Here is a 19002-nt window from a genome sequence, read left to right on the forward strand (position 1 = left end):
ATTACTTGATAAAGTCATTCTCTTCCTGTGATCCCTATCTTAATAGATAGAGCTGCTCTCCACTCAGGTAAAATCAGAAATGCAGATGTCATCTATCACTATTCTCCCTCCTCAATCTGCCACTGTCAATCAGTCACCAACTTCTCTTCTTTCTAAGCCATAGAATCATTCTCTCATCCACTTCTAGCCAACCAGACTGACACCACCTCATCGTATCCACGCCAACACGATTTCTCACCTGGATTATTGCAGTTGTATCACTCACTCTTCCATCTGTCCAATGCGTTCCTCACACTTTAACCAAAGTAAGTTCATAACAACGATCATCGGATTATCACTCTCCTCCCAATCACTTTACACTCATTGCTCTTAGGGTAGAGTCCTAACTCTTTATCTAATTTGTAAGATGTTACTTGATTAGAATTTGCTCCCACAAATTCATTTTGTGTCAAATTTTCCCACATTTTGTTACAGCTATATTAAAATTCTTTTTGTTTGAATTCATCATATTTTTCTTCCCTTTATCCTGTGCGCTTTTTTTGTCTCTGTTTGGAACTAAACTCTATTCCACTTACAACTACGGTATTTCTTACCATTCTCATTGTTAAATTCTCAGTTTAAATCACATTTCTTCTGGGAAGTTTTCCTGATCCTAAAGATATCCTCTATGTGCTCCCCTTGGCATGCTATCATCCATGCAGCCATAACAGAACTATAAAAATTTAAGGTAAATATTTTTTCCTAGTACCCTATACTGTTACATTCTGAGAATAAAAAGACTATGATTCACATCATGAACCTGACACAAACTGGTCAAAGATCTAAAAATAATGTAATTTTAAGACAAAACGTTGACTGTCTCCATATACATGGCTTTAAGAAATCCATTGATATTCCTCTGGAACAGAACTTATTTCCCAAAGAAACAGGAAAGACAAAAATGCAATTGGAATTGACAGTCTCTAAGATCGACAATGGTACATGTGATGCTGAGAGAAACTGGTATGCCTTTAGCATTTGAGGCAGACAACAGGAAGGACATGCATGCATTTCTTAAATCCTGATGCTGAGGATTCTGGAGGCAGAGAGGTCACATAACTAAGTCCTGAAGTCCTTTCCTCTGCTGGCATTTGAGTTTCCAGTTTCCTCATACATCCTTTGGGAAATGTATGCAAGTCCTGAGGGCATTGATTAAGTGGCCCAGCTCCTCCCAGAAAGAGGAGAGAGGCAAGAGAGATCAAGGAGTCTCCTGAGTAGCTGTACAGCTGAAACTCTGGGGAGGTAATTTCTACACACATGAGGTTTCTAATGAGGCTTCTTCAGGAGGCCATATGAGGGAATCATCTGGACTGAGTCTTCAAATGCGGCAACGAGTTGCTATTCCCATGACAATACTGGAGTGGGTGAGTGCCAAGAACAGAAATATAGAATGACTCCTCTCCTTACTGATGTTATATGCAGCCAAGGAAAGCATTAAAGAAGGTTTTATGGAGGCTTGCATAAAGGGAAGATCCCACTTGAGGTGGGAAACATCTACAGCATGGCCTTTTCCTTCTTTTCAATAAGTATATTCAAGAAATTGTGCTAGATTTGGCTTTTCTAATCTTGTATTCTTGAATTGGCTTCAGGAGAACTGTGAGTGCTGTAAATTAAATGTTACACTGTGTGCTCATAACCATTTTCTTCTGGGTAGAGGTTTATAGTTTTTATCAAATTTTAATAGCAGACCTCGAAACACACACGCGTGTGTGTTTACTTATGTGTGTGTTTACACTTTCAGAACTGCTTTCTTAGAAAGGGTATGGGTAATTGTCAGTGAGAATCATTAAGAAAAATCCTGAAACTCTGGCCTTGGCCCATCACCCTAAGGTCTATGGGGGCCTATCCCCTATCCCACTCAGGAGGAATGGAGTATATGTGGAGAGCAAACAAAGGGAGGAAGAATCACACTGTCTTCTCTGTTCACTTGTTTATTTGGACTTAGTGATGGATTTACTATTTTCTTTTGATGTACATATATTTTTTTCTATCTTTTCTTTCCTCATGCATCTAAGTTCCTCTGTCCATTCTCCTTCTCCCATATCCACTAAGGATCATGTTATGCTCTCAGACGGAGCAGTTTGTGCTGTTTCCATGGATATCTGTGTGTGTGCACGTGGGTGTGGTTACAAGTCTAGGAATCCTATTCACCTAGAAAAATGTCAGCACATGAAGATTAGGTTGGTAGCAAATCCAGAATGCTGCCAGAAGCAGGGCTCAGATCTGTCTGTGCTTTTTCACGTTTTCAGCATTAAGGACCCTATTGAGATATGCATGGGCAATATTTTGCATAAAATTGCAGGATGATCCGTAAACCCGATTACAAACTCCTGGTTTGCATTGTGAGCTTCTTCATGACAAAGACTGTGATCATTAAATGGCTTTCCCAGCAATCAACACAGCAGCAGTCATGTGGCATGTGCCCACTAATCCTGTGCAGTCAAAATAGTAATCTTTCCACTAGTCCTAGATGATATTAGGGAATGGTATTCATACTGGCTGCTTATACCTTCATGTGTAAGATGACCTTTGAAGGACAATTCATCAGGTATTAATAAGACAGGACCCCCCAGAACCTTAGGAAGTCACTAAAGAAAGAACACTTTCATAGGACCAGTCCAGTGACGTAGTGGTTAAGTTTGTGCACTCTGCTTTGGTGGCCTGGTGTTTGTGGGTTCAGATCCTGGGTGTACACCTACACATCTCTCATCAAGCCATGCCGTGGTGGCATCTGACTTACGAAATAGAGGAAGGTTGGTACAGATGTTAGCTTGGGGCCAATCTTCCTCACCAAAAGAAAAAAAAAAAGCACGTTCTGAGTTGGAAGTTGCCCATCAATTTCAAGACCATAGTTTCCCTATCTCCATCCAGACAAGCTAGTTCTTGCACTTGAAGCAATTTTCTTAACATCTATCAATAAATAAACCCATTCATAGCCAAGCCACGTTTATGGAATTTTTTGTACATAATGTAGGTTTTGGAGAATGCACGGAGTATGATCCAAGCCTGAAGAAACTGACTATCGTGGGCCTCAGTTTGATGACAGTATCTTGTACTCGTAGAAGTCCCATACACCTGCTTCTGGATAAATATCAGAGCCCTCTCTTGGTCCTGGGCAGGTTTCTCCTTGCGCTTTCTCTTTATCCCAAAAAGATCAGGGACAGGGCCCATTTTTCACATTCTTAGAGCTCCCACAGCCTTCTCTATATCTTGTTATTTTTCTTATTCAAGCCTAGATATAGAGTGAAATACAACCTCCCTATTTCTCAAACATTTTTCTGCTCATAAAAATAGTGAAAACATGTGTCCTTTTTGGTCTTGAATGTTTTATTACCACTCTGCAAAGACCTAATTAATTTTCAAGAAGAAGCTCATAGAATTTTACAAAGTCTGAAAATACAGCGTAATCATTCTGAATTTCCTTTCTGAAATGAATTCAAGATCTTATGTCTTTCTGCTATTTTCACCCTTCAATATAGATATCTCTAATTCACTTCCTCTCCAAACTGCCTTTCTCTTCCTCTTACACGTTGCTCTCTCATCCATATGTTTAAACCTAAGGAAACTTTCAGGAGGAGAACAACATCTGCACAATAATCATAATTTAAGCCTCTGTATGCCTTAAATGTGCTTTAATTTTAGGGAACTCCTACTGTTCATGATTTCTATCTCAATGGGTACCATGCTCATACAGATGTAATTTCAGAGCATTTTCTTACACAAGAGTTAAACTCTTCGTGATTTGTACTGATTCTGATTTATTTCTGATATTAAGGACATGTTATGAAGGAAGGAAGTTTTCTATCTCTCAGTAATGGAGATGTGCCTTGCTTCTTCTGAATTTATGGTGAAATAAAACTACAGCATAAAAGGTAATAGTTTCTTTATTTCAGGTTGTGGCAGCCAAGAAAATGGAAATAGTAGAGATGACTGACATCTTTAGGCTGTGGGAGCATTATAATGTGACCACCACATGAGCAACAGCTCACCAGGACTTAAATGTTGGCGGAAAAGGTGAGAGGATAGAAGGAGACATAGAGAAAGAATTTGAACGTTTAACTTATGTCAAATGATTTGGAAAAACAAGAAGAAAGAGAACCATTAAAGGTGAAGGAGCAATGAAAAAAAAATTGTATGAGGATATTTGGAAAGAGTGAGGAAATCAACCAGGTAGAAGAATCAAAAAGCATCCATCTCCAATGATGGAACAGATGTGAAATTCTTAGAGTTGTGCTTCTCAGATATTGCTGTGCACTTGAATCATCTGGGGATTGCAATAAAATGCAAATTTTGATTCAGTGGGTTGGAGGTAGATCTAAAGCTGCATATCTAAACAGGTCCACATGCTTGTTACTGGCTGCTCTGTGGCTCACACTTCTGGAAGCCAACTTACGCTCTAAAAAATAGTAACTTTTGGAGTAACAAAGTAATGGTAAGTGATGGTGATGCTGTCGTGTTCCATAAAACATTGACATTTAATTTCAAAAAGAAACAAAATAAAGTTTTTCTAACTGGAAAAAGTATGTCTTTATCATGATTGTGAAACATAAAATCAAAATTAATTGCATTTAAAGAGTCAGCGATCAAATAAGGTTATTATCCATTTGTACCTATTTGTTTGTGGTTATCTCTGTTGCTATAAATAGTTTTAAGCATATACACAATAGTAGGGGCTGATGATTAAAGAAAAAATAATAGATAACTTTCTTTTATTTCAGAAAATTTTAGCCATTAACCTGTATTTTCTTCTAATTATGGAGAGACCAACATTCTTCATCTCAAGTATTCCCGGCAAATCTCCACTCTTCTGCAGGAAAATGCCTGCAGATTAAATTGATTATACCAATTAATTATCTCCAAGTATGAAGATTATGATTAAGGCTGCTTTGATACATTACCATTAAAAAATATGGGTTCCTGTGTGATAGGATTTTAGAAAGCTGCTCTCCACCTGTGGGCATACTATGTGGTCCAATATTAGTGCTGCTCCTTTTTTGCTGACTGGATTTCCAGGTCTGGAGGAAGCTCATCCCTGGATCTCCATCCTATTCTTTGTAGTGTATGTCTCTGTGCTTCTTGGCAATGGCACTCTGCTCTATCTCATCAAGGATAACCACAGTCTCCATGAACGCATGTACTATTTCCTTGCCATGCTGGCAGGCACAGATCTGATGGTGACACTGACCACAATGCCAACTGTAATGGGTGTCTTATGGGTGAATCACCGGGAGATCAGCCAGGGATCCTGCTTCCTGCAGGCCTACATCATTCACTCTCTTTCCGTTGTGGAATCAGGTGTCTTGCTTGCCATGGCTTATGACCGTTTCATTGCCATCTGCACCCCTTTGATGTATACCTCTATCCTTACCAACTATTGGGTGATGAAGGTAGGACTAGGTGTATTGATGAGAGGCTTTTTATCCCTTTTGCCCCCAATTCTGCCACTCTATTGGTTCCCATATTGCCATTCCCATGTTCTTTCCCACGCCTTTTGCCTCCACCAAGATGTCATGAAACTTGCCTGTGCTGATGTTACATTTAATCGTGTATACCCTGTTATTCTGGTGGCTTTGACTTTCTTCCTTGATGTTCTGATTATACTCTTCTCTTATATCCTAATCCTTAAGACAGTTATGGGCATTGCCTCTAGAGAGGAACGAACTAAGGCCTTTAGCACTTGTGTCTCCCACATTAGCTGTGTCCTAGTCTTTTATATTACTGTGATCGGCCTGACTTTCATCCACAGGTTTGGGAAGCATGCACCACATGTGGTCCACATTACCATGAGCTATGTCTACTTTCTCTTTCCTCCATTTATGAACCCCATTATCTACAGCATCAAGACAAAGCAGATTCAGAGAAGCATCATTCGCCTGTTTTCTGTGCGCAGTAGGGCTTGAGTTTTTATTTGAAAATCTTGAGAGCTCCAGGATTTCTGGGTCTTTTGAATAATTGGAAGGGTTTTATATACCTAATCATCCTTTTATCAGAGTTAAATAGGCTTTAATTATTACATAAAGCTACAAGCTAAATTGAGAAGGAATGAAATTAATATGTATATATATGTATATGTATATTTAAATGAATATACGTACTATATAGATGTCTATATGTAAATACATATAGACATATAATCACATATTTATACATTCAGATAGATGATAGAGATAGATATGTTGATATGTATGTTTATATATATGTAGATATAGAGAGAGATTCTAGGAAAGTAGAATTGGGAGATAAAGGATATAGACAACTTCTCTAATAAGGCAGAGAAGATAGGGCAAATCAGATTCCATATTAATAACAACTGCAAGTAGTATTTCAGAAAAGGTCAGCTAAATGTCGAGCCTGGGTCAAGTACAGCCTATTTATGGAAAGATGTACAATTGCAGCTTCATTCTGTGGCCACACAAAGATGAACTAGAACATGTGGATTGAGGACCATGGGACTTCACTATATCTCAAAACTACAATATTTCAAAGCAAGATTTGCTTTTCAAGTCATAGAATATCATTTATAAACTTTATAGTAGAGTCTCTCTGAATTCATGAATTTGCCATTAGTTCATTTCATGAGTGGATTTGTTTCTCTTTATCGATGTTCTTTCTAAATGCTGAACAGATGAGAGAAACACTTGTGATATGCCTGATAGATGAAATATAGTCTGATAGTGTAGTTTTTGTGCATTCAATTTATTTTTTATTGTGATACAGCACAATTTTCAGTTTGCTGCAGCCTTTTGCAAGTCTCACTTTAGACTTGTCTGATCATATTTTTTGAGGGGTAATTTTCATTCTTTTCTAATTGACTTGTAGGTATCATTGTGTATTATCTCTAAAGTTTTATTTATACTGTAAATACTTTCCAGTTTTCTGTTTGTTTTTCTATATACATAATTTAAAAGTTTCTATATGCATAATTTTATGATTTACTTTATATATTGAGAAATCAGGGCCATAGTGCAAAGGCCTTCTTGTTTCCAGATTTATTTATATCTTTTCTTATACTTTTGCATAAGTTATTTTCACATCTCCTATGTCATATTAGATTTCTGTCTGGAAGAGGGTAAGGACTTTAAATCAGTCCTCATATGCCTGTTTTGTGGAAGCAGCACTAATACTCAATCACTTATTTGGCTGGTCTTTTTCAAGGCACTAGTATAGGACAGGCATTCTCTAAGCAAAAATTATGTAATAGCAGTAAATAAACAAAATCTTTCCATCTCGATTTTTTAAAGAATTGGACAGTCAAAAAAAACCCACAAATAAATCCAAATTTGAGATAAATCCTGTGATTAATAATAAAACAGAAAGAAGAAATTGCTTTGAGACGGCGGGTCCCAAAAGAGGCCACATTCTGGCTTGAGGTAAGGGTAAATTTGCCTGACAAAGTGTCCCTTCAGCTCAGATCTGAGAAAAGATTAGAAACTTGTGAAAATAGGAGTAAGAACATTCTAATAAGATGCTAGTATGTGTAGAGGCCTCCAGTGGGATGGATTATGGAACCACCCAGACAGCATCGCTACGTGGAAAGGGTGATTACTTTGAGGAGAAGTTAATGATGGAAGACGAGGGCAGATCACAAAGCATCCTCTTGACCACAGTAGGGGTCTGAGTATCTACTCAAAGGCCATGGAAAGCTACTGAAGGAAGTAGCACAGTTTCATTGTGGTTTTTAAATCATCACTTCAGTATTACATATAAAATGCATTTGAGAGAGCAGGAGATGAACAGAAGAAACAATAGGAGAATATTGGAGTAGTTTGAGAAAGAGATAATAGTTGCTCAATTTAAGAAAGTGGAGATGGAAGGTAATGGATGGTTATGAGACATTTAGGATTTGAATTTAATAAGATTCACAGGTTTTTTGGAAAAGCAGAGGGAAGAAAGGGTTGAGAGGAAGCAAACATAACCCTAAATTTCTGTTTTATGCTATTTGAAGATGGTAGTACCAATGTAAAAGCAAATGTTGGCTATATATTGTTTGTTAAGTAAGAAAAATAGTAAGAAATTTAAAAATTCTGGGACTTTGAGAATGAGATCAAATGATGAAGTTGTAATTTAATAAAGAAACTGAAGGAAATATTTCAAGCTCTATGACTGGGATTTTTAAAACAAAATATTAGTGTATTAATTAAACATTCATTCACTGAAGTCATGTTCTGTATGTGGTTCATTTTGCCTGAATGTTAAGAGTCTTAGTAACAGCAAGTCTTGTGTCAGAATACGCTGAAAGTTTAGAGGTGCGGGATAAAGGAAACACACTGAAGTTGATGGTACCAAAAGGTCATGGAACAAATGGGTCTTTGGGCTCCTATTCAGAGATAAAGCAGGAGAGATCAAGGGTTTTCCTGGGTAACTTTCACTGAAGTGGAGCTAGTTCTGAATCAGCAGCTTAAAAAATCCTGCCAGATAGGAAATAACGCATAAATTATGATATGATGCAATGGGTTAAAAACAGAGGATCTGTTACAAATATAAGAGTGAAAATGGAGCGGAGAACTAAAAACCTGTATTATTCTCAGAGCAAATAACAATAATATTTTGGAAAATGAAGTTCTTTCATAATGGCTTACCTAAATTACTATAGATTTAGGGCATATCTTCACAGAGAACCAATCATAGAAACACACGGAACTGAAAAAAGTTTATACACAACTCTTTCCTTTAAGTGAACTTTAATGAATTATCCTTTTCATTTATAAAAACAAAATCAACAAATCATCTCTAAAATCTGAGACTTTATACTGCTATGCACAGGCATATTTGTGTGTGTGTGCAAACTCACATATGAAACTGATAAATCATTCAATGTTTTATTCTATAAATAATTTCTCATCTCAAAACTTTCCTTTTATAACTTACACAATAAATTTTAATAAGTAGAATGAATGTACTGACTCACTTTTATTATGGTGTATATATTATGATGTATATCATGTAAAATTTGCCGTTTTAACTAGTTTTAAGTGTACAATTTCGTGAAATGAATTACATTCAATATTGTGCAACCATCAACACTGTTTCCCAGTTTTCATTATCCCGAACAGAAACTCTGTCCATTAATCGATAACTCCTCATTCTATGCTCCTCCAAGCCTCTGGTAACCTCTAATCTACTTTAGGACCCAATGAATTTGCTTCCTCTACATATTTCATGTAAGTGGAAACATACAACATTTGTTCTTTTGAGTCTGGCTTATTTCATTTAGCATAACATTTCAAGCTTTATCCATGTTGTAGCATGTATTAGAACGTCATTCCTTTCATAGCTGAATAGTATTCTCTTGAATGTATGGAATACATTTGTTTATCTATTAACGTGTTGATGGACACTGGATTATTTCTATTTTTTTTTTGGCTGGCCACATGCTACCTAAACTATCCTACCCAACGAGTACATACTCCCTAAACCCCTAGCTGGGCAACCTAGACCCTGGAAGAGCACATGGTCCCCCATTACCCAGGAGGCCCACAGGACCTTCTGCTTCTTCCTGGTGACAGGACACTCAGGGCAGGGCCCTACCGTCTCATGGAGGGCAAGTCTCAGAGCTGGTGGTGGGAGGAGATGACCCAGGGGGACAGGGGTGGGAAGGGTAGTGGGCACATTTCCTCACCTGACCCCCGAGAGTAGTATCACAGCCCAACAGGGTCTCAGGCAAGATGGAGCCCTCAGCTGCCCCAAGAGGGCAGGGTGCTGGGTGCCACCCAAGCCAGTTATGGATAGGCAGCCAGGATAGGATAGCCAGGAATGGCCCTGGGGCAGGAGGGAGTGGATTTTTCTTTTTTTAAAAAATAAGTAATGCACCGTTTATTTTCTTGAGTGCAAGGATTTAAATGCTAAACAATTTAAAACATCCAAAGTTTTCCATATTCCTTTTTTCATCAGGAACTGAAGATAATTGTGAATCATGACTAATATAATTGAATGGAAAATTATCACATAAAAGTAGATGATCAATTTTATTATAAACAAATCTCAATTGGGGAGAGACAAAGTTATAAATTAATTGACCTCATAATCAGAAATTATTCGTTCTTACATTGTTCCCAGATTAATTTTCAATTTTTGCCAATTCATTTCTTATCCAAGACATTTATAATACCCTGTCATATATATTTTTATTATGTGATCAATTTACTTTTTTAATTTATTTTTTATTGAGAAAACATTGGTTTATCAGATTATATAAATTTCAGGTGTACATCATTGTGGCTATTGTGAATAATGTTGTAATGAACATTGGCATAGAAGTATCAATTTGAGTACTTATTTTCATCCATTTTGGATATATACCTAGGAGTGGAATTGATAGGTCATACGGTAACTTTATGTTTACCTTTTTGAGGAAATGCTGAACTGTTTTCCATAGAGCATGAACCATTTCACATTTCCACCAGAACTGTACAGTGTTCCAGTTTGTCTACATACTCACCAATACTTGTCGTTTTCTGTTATTTTGATTATAGCCATCCTACTAGGTATGAAATGGTATCCTATGCTTTTGATTTGTTTTTTTCTAATATCTGATGACATTGATCACATTTTCATGTGCTTATTGGCTTTTTGTATATCTTTTTTTGAGAAATGTGTACTGAATTATTTTTAAACCAGTGTTTCTAGATGTTCCTCTGGAACTCCTCAAGTCTGAGTTTGAGGACTCCGTGAGCCCCTAATTTGCATTTCACGTTTTCCTAATAAAGTCATAAATTCCTCACAAATACTTCCATAAAATCATTAGTAAATTATTCATGCCTTCCTTTCATTATACCTAAAACTTACCTAAATATATCTACCCTCATCCTCTCACTTTGAATGTTAAAGTGCCCAAACTGAGTCGTTGAAGGAGAAAACTAGACAAACTTCCTGGAGGAAAGAAGTTTGTAGTTCAAGGAGTGATGTCAGCATCCTGGTGAAGTTAGCACTTCCCTTAGTCTCTCCTCCTTAAGATACAATGAAAACAACATTCATAAATCAACAGAGGATATTCACACAACACAATAGACATCTGAGGAATCCACACAGTCATATGTCTGAAGGTGGTGGTACTGGACCCCACCGCCCCCAGAAGGCAGTGGAAGGAGGTAAGCAGATAGCCTCTCTCTCCTGAGCAGCAGCCATCTAGTAGCCTGGACCTTGCATGGCCACCAGTGTATCACTCCTAGAGGAGAAGGGGGTAAAGGCAGCCCTCTCTGGGAATGTTTGTGCTCTCAGAGTTGCCTCCCAGCCTGTGAGAATGCTCCAAACAAAGTTGGCTAATCAATCAAGGGGTGTCCACACCACGCCAAGTAGTCCAGGCTGGCAGACAGTGATTATAGAGCAGGAATGGGTGGGATTGCACACAAAAAAGAAAATGCCTCTCCCCCGACCCTGCCTGGTGAATCAGCTCAGACAGTTGGCCAGAGCAGGGGATTCCCTGTCAAAGCACCTGTGCCGATGTGTGTACAGCAGCAGTGGCCAGCAGGCAAACACAGACAGGCCCTGGCAGGACAGCTTCCAACTGACAGGCACATATGCCAGTGGTCACAGCAGGCTCAGAAAACACAGCTCCTATCCCTGCCCCAGGGGTGGCAGGTGGAATCTGTGATCAGATACTACCACTGTGTGACTGAAAAGTCCACCCCATCAAACAGCATGAAGAGGTATATTAACACTGTATATCAGAACAAAACTGACAAGTACCCAGAAATCAATCCTGAAGTCTCAGAAATTTACAATCTTAATGATGGAGAATTCAAAACAGATATCATAAAGAAACTCAATCAGTTATAAGAAAACTCAGAAAGATAGTTTAGTAATCTCATAAATAAAATTAATGAACAGAGGGAATTCTTCACAAAAGAGATTGAAACTTTTTTTAAAAAGTTAGAAATGGAGTTGAAAAAAGCAATGAAGGAGATAAAGAAAAATCTGAAATCCTTAAAAATCAGAGCTGATATTATGGAGGAGAGAATTAGTAATTTTGAGGACAGAAATATAGAAATGCTGTGGATGGAGGAGGAAAGAGAACTAAGATCAAAAAGAAAGGAAGAAATTCTCTAATATCTGACTCAATTAGGAAATGCAACATGGGGATTATAGATATTCCAGAGGAAGAAGAAAGGGAGAAAGGAGCAGAGAGCTTGTTCAAAGAAGTTTGCACTTTGGATTATGTAAATAAACTTTTCCCTTGACTAGGAATGGTGTGGGAAGGCAACATAAATAAAAAGAAAATATAATCATTCCAGAAGTAGAAACATAAGACCTCCATATTTTATAGGTCCATCTTCAGGGAATAAGATTAGAACTGGTGATGTCTTTGCAACAAATATTTTCTCTGGCCTCCTCTGTATAAAATTTCATATTGAGAAGATAGGACAATATGGAGTGGAGTAGAATCCAATCACTGCAAGTTTAAGAAATAGTTTCTGGGAGAAGTTGTCTGTATGGCTGTGTACTAGAACTTTTTCAGACTTTTTTAGTAGTGAAACTGAATTTTTCCTCCACAATGTGATAAGTTGGAGCAATGTGCCCTAGAGTGCAATGCTTAAGCCACTAATGTCAAATATCAACCAAAATCCTAAAATATGGTTTAATGTTTACAAGTGTCTTATCAGAGAATCCCACTCCAGATTGTTCACATCTTGATTTGCTAACCTTGGTGAAGAGGTTCTTGTGTTTGAGGAAAGACTAGTTTTGCAAGTCATATTTGAAGAATAGAAGCTATGGGAAATCTATGACTCCTGTGTTGGTCACCAGTTACTGTGATATTATATCCCATTCTGATAGTTAAGTTTTAGGGATGGGATGCCTCCTTTACAGTATTAAATTTGATGGAAGAAACCCCAGTTAAACTAGTCAAGGTCTTTCATGCTAACACTCAGTTAGTTCCCTTATGCTAAGTGAGATAGATCCCACCTACCTGGCATGGATCAAGTTAAAGTTTATTCAGGCACCTGTAATTTATGTCTAAGAAGAATGGGGAATTTGAACTATAGTGGACTTGCATCATTGGCATGCTTGTTGGGTACATACTAGGTTGGAAACCTGAGAAAATTTGAGTGCCCCTGAAGGGGTACAAGAGGGCTACTGGCTGTTGAATAAACACGGCTGTTCCCAAGATGGAGGAAGCAGACTGCTGGGAGATCAATTTATTCGTGAGGCTATCCCCAAACTTTGCATTGGAGATTGAGTGCTCTGTTTTAAACGCTACCCTTAGTGCTGAAGAAGAATTGTTTCAAAATGACTCAGAGAATATAATTCCCTAGTATTGTGTTTAGTTGACACAAATTCCTACTCAGTGGAAATACAAAGTGTACATGCTCCATATTATTGACTGCTCAATAGATGGTAGATCGACAGATCAATAGAGAGATAGACTTCCCAGATATCATGTCAACAAAAAAAGCAGTGGTTAGTCATTCTGCCCTCCATAACCTAATTGGATCAGACTTGCTGTAACTCCTTCTTTCATTATATTCTCCAGAGAGAAACCTCCCTTAAAATCCTCAACATACTAAAACATCTCGTTTCAACCTTGTCCCTGGACCATTAGGTCTAATTATTCTGCCTATATGTGAGGCTTTACTTAGTGATTCCAATTATTACTTTCTGTCTCTATCTATACGATGACATAGCTAACACAGAGAGGAAAAAAATAAATTTAAACTGTGGTACAGTATCCTCTGGGTAGAATACTTTACTGAAACTAAAAGTCTCTTCTGGGTATTAGTCCAGTCATTTAATAATCTGGATAGATTATGAGAATTGGTAGACTTAGTGTATTTAAACATCAACACAACACTTTTCAAAGCAGTCTTTCATTCAGGATGAAGAAATATAAATTCTATAATAGGTGGTTGAAAAACCTCACCTTAAGTCTCACTATTCAACCAAAACATTCAGGAAGAAAAAGACACATAAATTTGTCTTCTTGACCCTGTCTTTTTATGCATTCCTTTCTGTAATATGGTTGACATAAAAATTGGAGATATATAAATGATAAAAAACAAAGAAAAGCAGAGATCATGATTTGATGTGCTTGAGCAAGGGGCTGAATCTAAAACTATTAGTCTCATTATAGATACAAGTAAAAAAAAAATGTACAATTTGGCCACAAAGCCAGTTGCTTGATAAAATGATTCAGAGCACATGATTCTGAGCACCAACCACGAGTCAAGCTCTCTGCTATGCACTGAAAATGAAACTATTTTAAAAAGCTTTCAGAAGTTTTAGTGTATTATACGTTCAATGTGAATTAACTTGATAATAACGTTATTAAAAATCTACAACCCCTTGATTATAAATCTGAAACCAAAATGTTTTGCAAAATTAATTATTAAATGCGTTTATTGGCATAATCTGACATGATGTAAAAGAACATTTTGGCAAATCTGACCCGAATTTATGAGAGGATAATTAGTCTTTCCTTATCCCCTTAATTTAAACAGATAATAGTTTCCAGGATGCAACCTGCTAGGGGTACCATATATAATATGCAGAATATACATTTTATTACATTTTTAAATATAAAAGACTGAATTCTGAAATGTATCTTGAGACAAGGTTTCTGGATACGTACTTGCAAACCTTCATAATCATAGACTTCTTAAATAGAAGCTAAGCTTGTGATCTAGAGGAGGAGATTTTCAGAATGAGACTGATTTGACAACACCTGGATTAAGAAGTCCAATTACAAACAGAATAGTAGGAGATGAGTCAGAACTAGGAGTCATTCTGTGACAAACAATTAACATATTAGCAGATGATCAGCCATCAAGAAAGAAGTCTCAGAAATATTAATGTAGATCGCTTTATAACGTTTAGACGGAATATGTGAATGAAATGGTTTAGACCTGATCTATTTGATTCCAGAGATCAAAACTAGGAAAAGAGGGTAGATATTTCAGTGAAGTAGATTTATATTTAAATACATATTCATTTATATGATATATATATATATATCATATACAGTCAAAATGGAATAGATTACTTCATTTGGAAACAAATAGATGCCTAGTCAAATTGTTAGGTGGTGGTTCAAGGATTTGGTAAAGAGTTGGATTGGAGGGCCTCTTCAGATTGTCATTCTTAAAAATACTATGGTGTGTGAGAATATAATTCATGAACGGTTTTAAAAAAGAGGAATGTAATATTATTCCCCAAATGTCAACATTTAAGAAGAAAAACTGGCTGATCTCCCCATTGTATGACCCATAGAACACTTGAGCATGACTTAGATAGGCCATGCTCCATCTGACGTTAGAGACGCTGCTTCTCTGAGAGATTCTCCATCCAGAGAATGGAGGACCTGGGGACCAACTTCAGTTGGTCTAGATCTTTCTAAGACGGGAGAGGAAAAGAGGATCATTTGGTATTCCCAAATAGCCTATGTGGAAATGAGCTAGAATGACTCCCTTGGGAATAATTTCTTTAACAAGTACAACTCTCATTAGGACTCTGAACACACACTGAAGATACAGCAACACACCTCTCCGCAGATCATGCTCAGGAACCACAAAGAGAAAGCTGCAGCTCAGGTAAGAAAGCCCAGGGGTTTAAATGCAGCAAGGATGCCTGACAGTAACTCTTCTACATGGCTTATGCAGTTCTTCTGTAAAGGATAAGAAAGAATTAAAGTCTTGTCTTTTTAACTTTTTTAATGAAATGAAAAATTCAGGAAAGGGGACAGCATATGGAAAGGCAAGCTTGGAAGTACAACTACATTTATATTCAAAAGATGGTTGAGAACATGAGTTTGGGGGAAGATAAAACTGTCTGAATTCCTGTATGCCATGTATGTGGGCCTTGGACAAATTATTTGACATTGTGAAGGCTCAGTTTTCTCATCTGAAGAATGTAAATGCTATGTTGTTTTCACTTTCTTGTTATTTATACACTTTCCATTTCAAAATCATTAGACATCTATTCCTACTGTTCTATTGAAACTGTCAAGATCACCAAAGGCCTATTTACCAAAAATAATAGATATTTTCCATTTTTCTTACTTGGCAATTCTATGACATTTTTCACTATTAAACTACAGCACTAGCTACTTCTATAATTTTTTTCCCAGTGATCTTTGTAATTACAGGTCACCTTTACTATCCTCTTATATTTCTGCCTGCTTCTTTGTCTATCTCCTTTCAGATCTCCTTTCTTTCTGACATAAAATAGAGGTTTTCCTAGCTTCACAGCTTTTCTCCCCATATCTAATTTCCCATCTTAATTTATAACTAAGGTATGATTTAAACGATCACTTAAAAGTTGATATCTTTAATATTGTTGTCTTCAGTCCATGGCTTCCTATTATTCCTTATTAGTTGATGTGTGTGTGTATATATATACATATATACACACACACATCTCTATACATATACACACATCTATATATACATATGCGTGCATGTAATTAACTAAAGTAACAGAGTCATATTCTAATGCACAGAAATTCTCAGACAATAGTTAAGTGTGAATGAAATGGAGTCAGGAGACACTGATTGTATGGGGTGCATGCAGGTTATACAGAAGTAAAGAGAAGATTTTCCTATTTTCTCAATATGATCCTAATGTGCTCTCTTCTTTTTCCATTCTCTTTCAACTCTTATGTCTTCCTAACTGATTTCTAGGACAGTTCCCAAGCCTCTAGTCAGCACAGCAAGTTGAAGAAACTCTGAATGATATCTCTGTGAGACTCTACAAAACTACTGCGGATTCAGGGCTAGGTATTTTTAGAGAATCAGTTCAAACAAGACCCTCTCAGTGGGGTGAAGGGATAGTAAATTCCAGTCATCTCTGAATCCCTGATGGAGCCTCTGGGCTAGCCTGATGGTGATGAGAAATTCCACTGAAGTTACCACCAGCACTAATGTCACACACCACATATTAACAGATTCCCTAAATTGGGCAGTTATTTCACCTGGCATATTTGGGAAATGTGGATAGTTCCTGGCAGTGTCAAATTTATCACAATTAAATGCTAGGGTGGCTGATATTAGGTACTGCAGATAATGAATATGGTATTCTTTTAACTTATGTCAATCAAAAAATATTAACGAATTGTAATAGCTGTTCCCAAAGGGATTACTACACAGTTTGGGTACCTAAATCCTGCTCATGTCAAATTCCAAAACCCAAGCAAAATCCAATACTCATAGTTCAGATTTTCACAACACCATATAGTCTAAGCAAGTTTGGATTTTCTCTTATTTTCTCCCTCCAGTCCACTTTCTCAGTAACAGCTGGACCAAATAGATCATTTGTCCCTATCCTATACAATAGATTATGTCCTTTATCCATTCTCCATCTCTTCATTCCACAATTTTATTAGAAAGGCAATGTTGGAAGGTTAAGGGGATGGGGCATGTGGGAATTATAATTTATGATGATATACCCATCACTCCTGTGTAGAGGTGGAGGTAGGTAAGTGTTGTCAAGATGAATCAAGTTGGTTGGCAATCTTATCAGTAGCTACATCAACAAAGTATCTGCCACTTCAGAGCCAAGACTGACCTTTTTGTCATTGACAGTATTTCCTTGAAGTGGTGATCATTTCCACGGCACATGAACCTTTCCTCTACCTGTCTCCCACAAATATCCACTCCTCATTATTAGAGATGGTTACCATGTGCCAAATTCTCAAGGTAAAAATCTATTCTTGTTTTTATGAAATGGAAGTGGTGCAAAGATTATCATCACCTCATTCTTCCTGAATTCCTCTTTGGAGATATCAGTAATGATATTTATGAGAGGAAACAATATTTAAAAAGACCCTGGGCATGTATAGATTTAATTGAATTTGGGAAAAACTAACATTTCTCTTTAATTGTTATGGTCATCAACTTGCAACAAAATTTCTTGGTTATATGCAAACAAAACTAATTTGATTTTATAAAAATATAATTATTAAACAGGTTATATTTCAAAGTTCCCCTTAGAAGTCATTTTTAATTTTATGAATATGGGCTTTCCAGATACATAAATATTAGGAGATCTATATGATTGTCTCCACCAGCAACATAGTCACCATCTTTTTCCCTCTGAGAATCTTTATCTCCTCCCTAGAAGAGGCTGGGTATAATTTATGCATTCAATCATTAATTTCTTACATTGCTTTTGTCATTCAAATACTCATGTCTTATTTTTGTTTGTTTTTAATCTGTGACTAATATAAGTACTAGGCTTCTGGCTTCTGAGGAGACCTTTATTCTAGGAGTCTGTCTTCCTTAAAATGTTTCCTTTAGGAGCTCTCAACTCCTCTCTCTCTTCCTGTTTTGAAATTTGTCTCTGGTGTTACAAGTCTCAGATCTTTTGTAGCACTGACAATTTCCTGAGTTCCAAGTCCACTGAGTAGTCACATTTTCTAAGATGAGATTACCAACTCTGCCCACTTGTTCTGACTTCTCTAGACTCTCAATGAGTCATCTCCTTGTTCATAGTTTATTTGAGATGGCAATATTGATGACAATATTTCTCAAACTTTTCATTGTGATGGACTCACTTCTATTGATTAATCATTTTCCTCAGTGATTAATCAGTGAGGCAATATCTGATTGGCTTCAAGAGAGAAAATCTGAACTGGCACAAAATGGAAAGTAAAAGGGCCAATGTGAAACATAATATGAGGAGCAGCAAAAGAGCAAAAAGAGTGAAATAGAGGCAAAGGAATGATTTTGCGGACTAGGAGCAAGATGTGTGATTGAAACACAAGATGTGTGATAGAAAGAAAAAAAGTTAGATGCTAAAGAGCAAATTGTTGAGATCACTAACATGATTATTATTATTTTTTATTTGTTATTCTAGGCAAAGTCTTTGGCAGTATAAACTTATAATTAAGACTGAGACAATTCACAAAAGCTTGTAAGTTTTGAGGTGAAAAATGGCTTGATGATGCGCTACAAGAGGATGGAGAGAAAGAAAGAATACTGCATATTTAGAGGTCATAGCCCCTGACAAAACTCTTCTCCACCTGAAAAGCCTACT

General features: G+C 36.9%; 1 protein-coding gene across 1 annotated transcript; it reads left to right on the forward strand.

Moving 5' to 3' along the window:
• The first annotated feature begins 5003 nt into the window (after nt 1-5003).
• On the forward strand, nt 5004-5939 carry LOC124225412 (olfactory receptor 51B2-like). The gene has a single exon (XM_046638071.1). It carries the CDS (start codon nt 5004-5006, stop codon nt 5937-5939), a length of 936 nt encoding a protein of 311 aa, XP_046494027.1.
• Nucleotides 5940-19002: the final 13063 nt, after the last annotated feature.

This window comes from Equus quagga, chromosome 14 (genome assembly GCF_021613505.1).
Source record: "Equus quagga isolate Etosha38 chromosome 14, UCLA_HA_Equagga_1.0, whole genome shotgun sequence".
Lineage (NCBI taxonomy): Eukaryota > Metazoa > Chordata > Mammalia > Perissodactyla > Equidae > Equus > Equus quagga.

Excerpts from the sequence above, each read along its gene's own strand:
- LOC124225412 (XM_046638071.1), top strand. The coding sequence starts at position 5,004 with ATGTGGTCCAATATTAGTGCTGCTCCTTTTTTGCTGACTGGATTTCCA.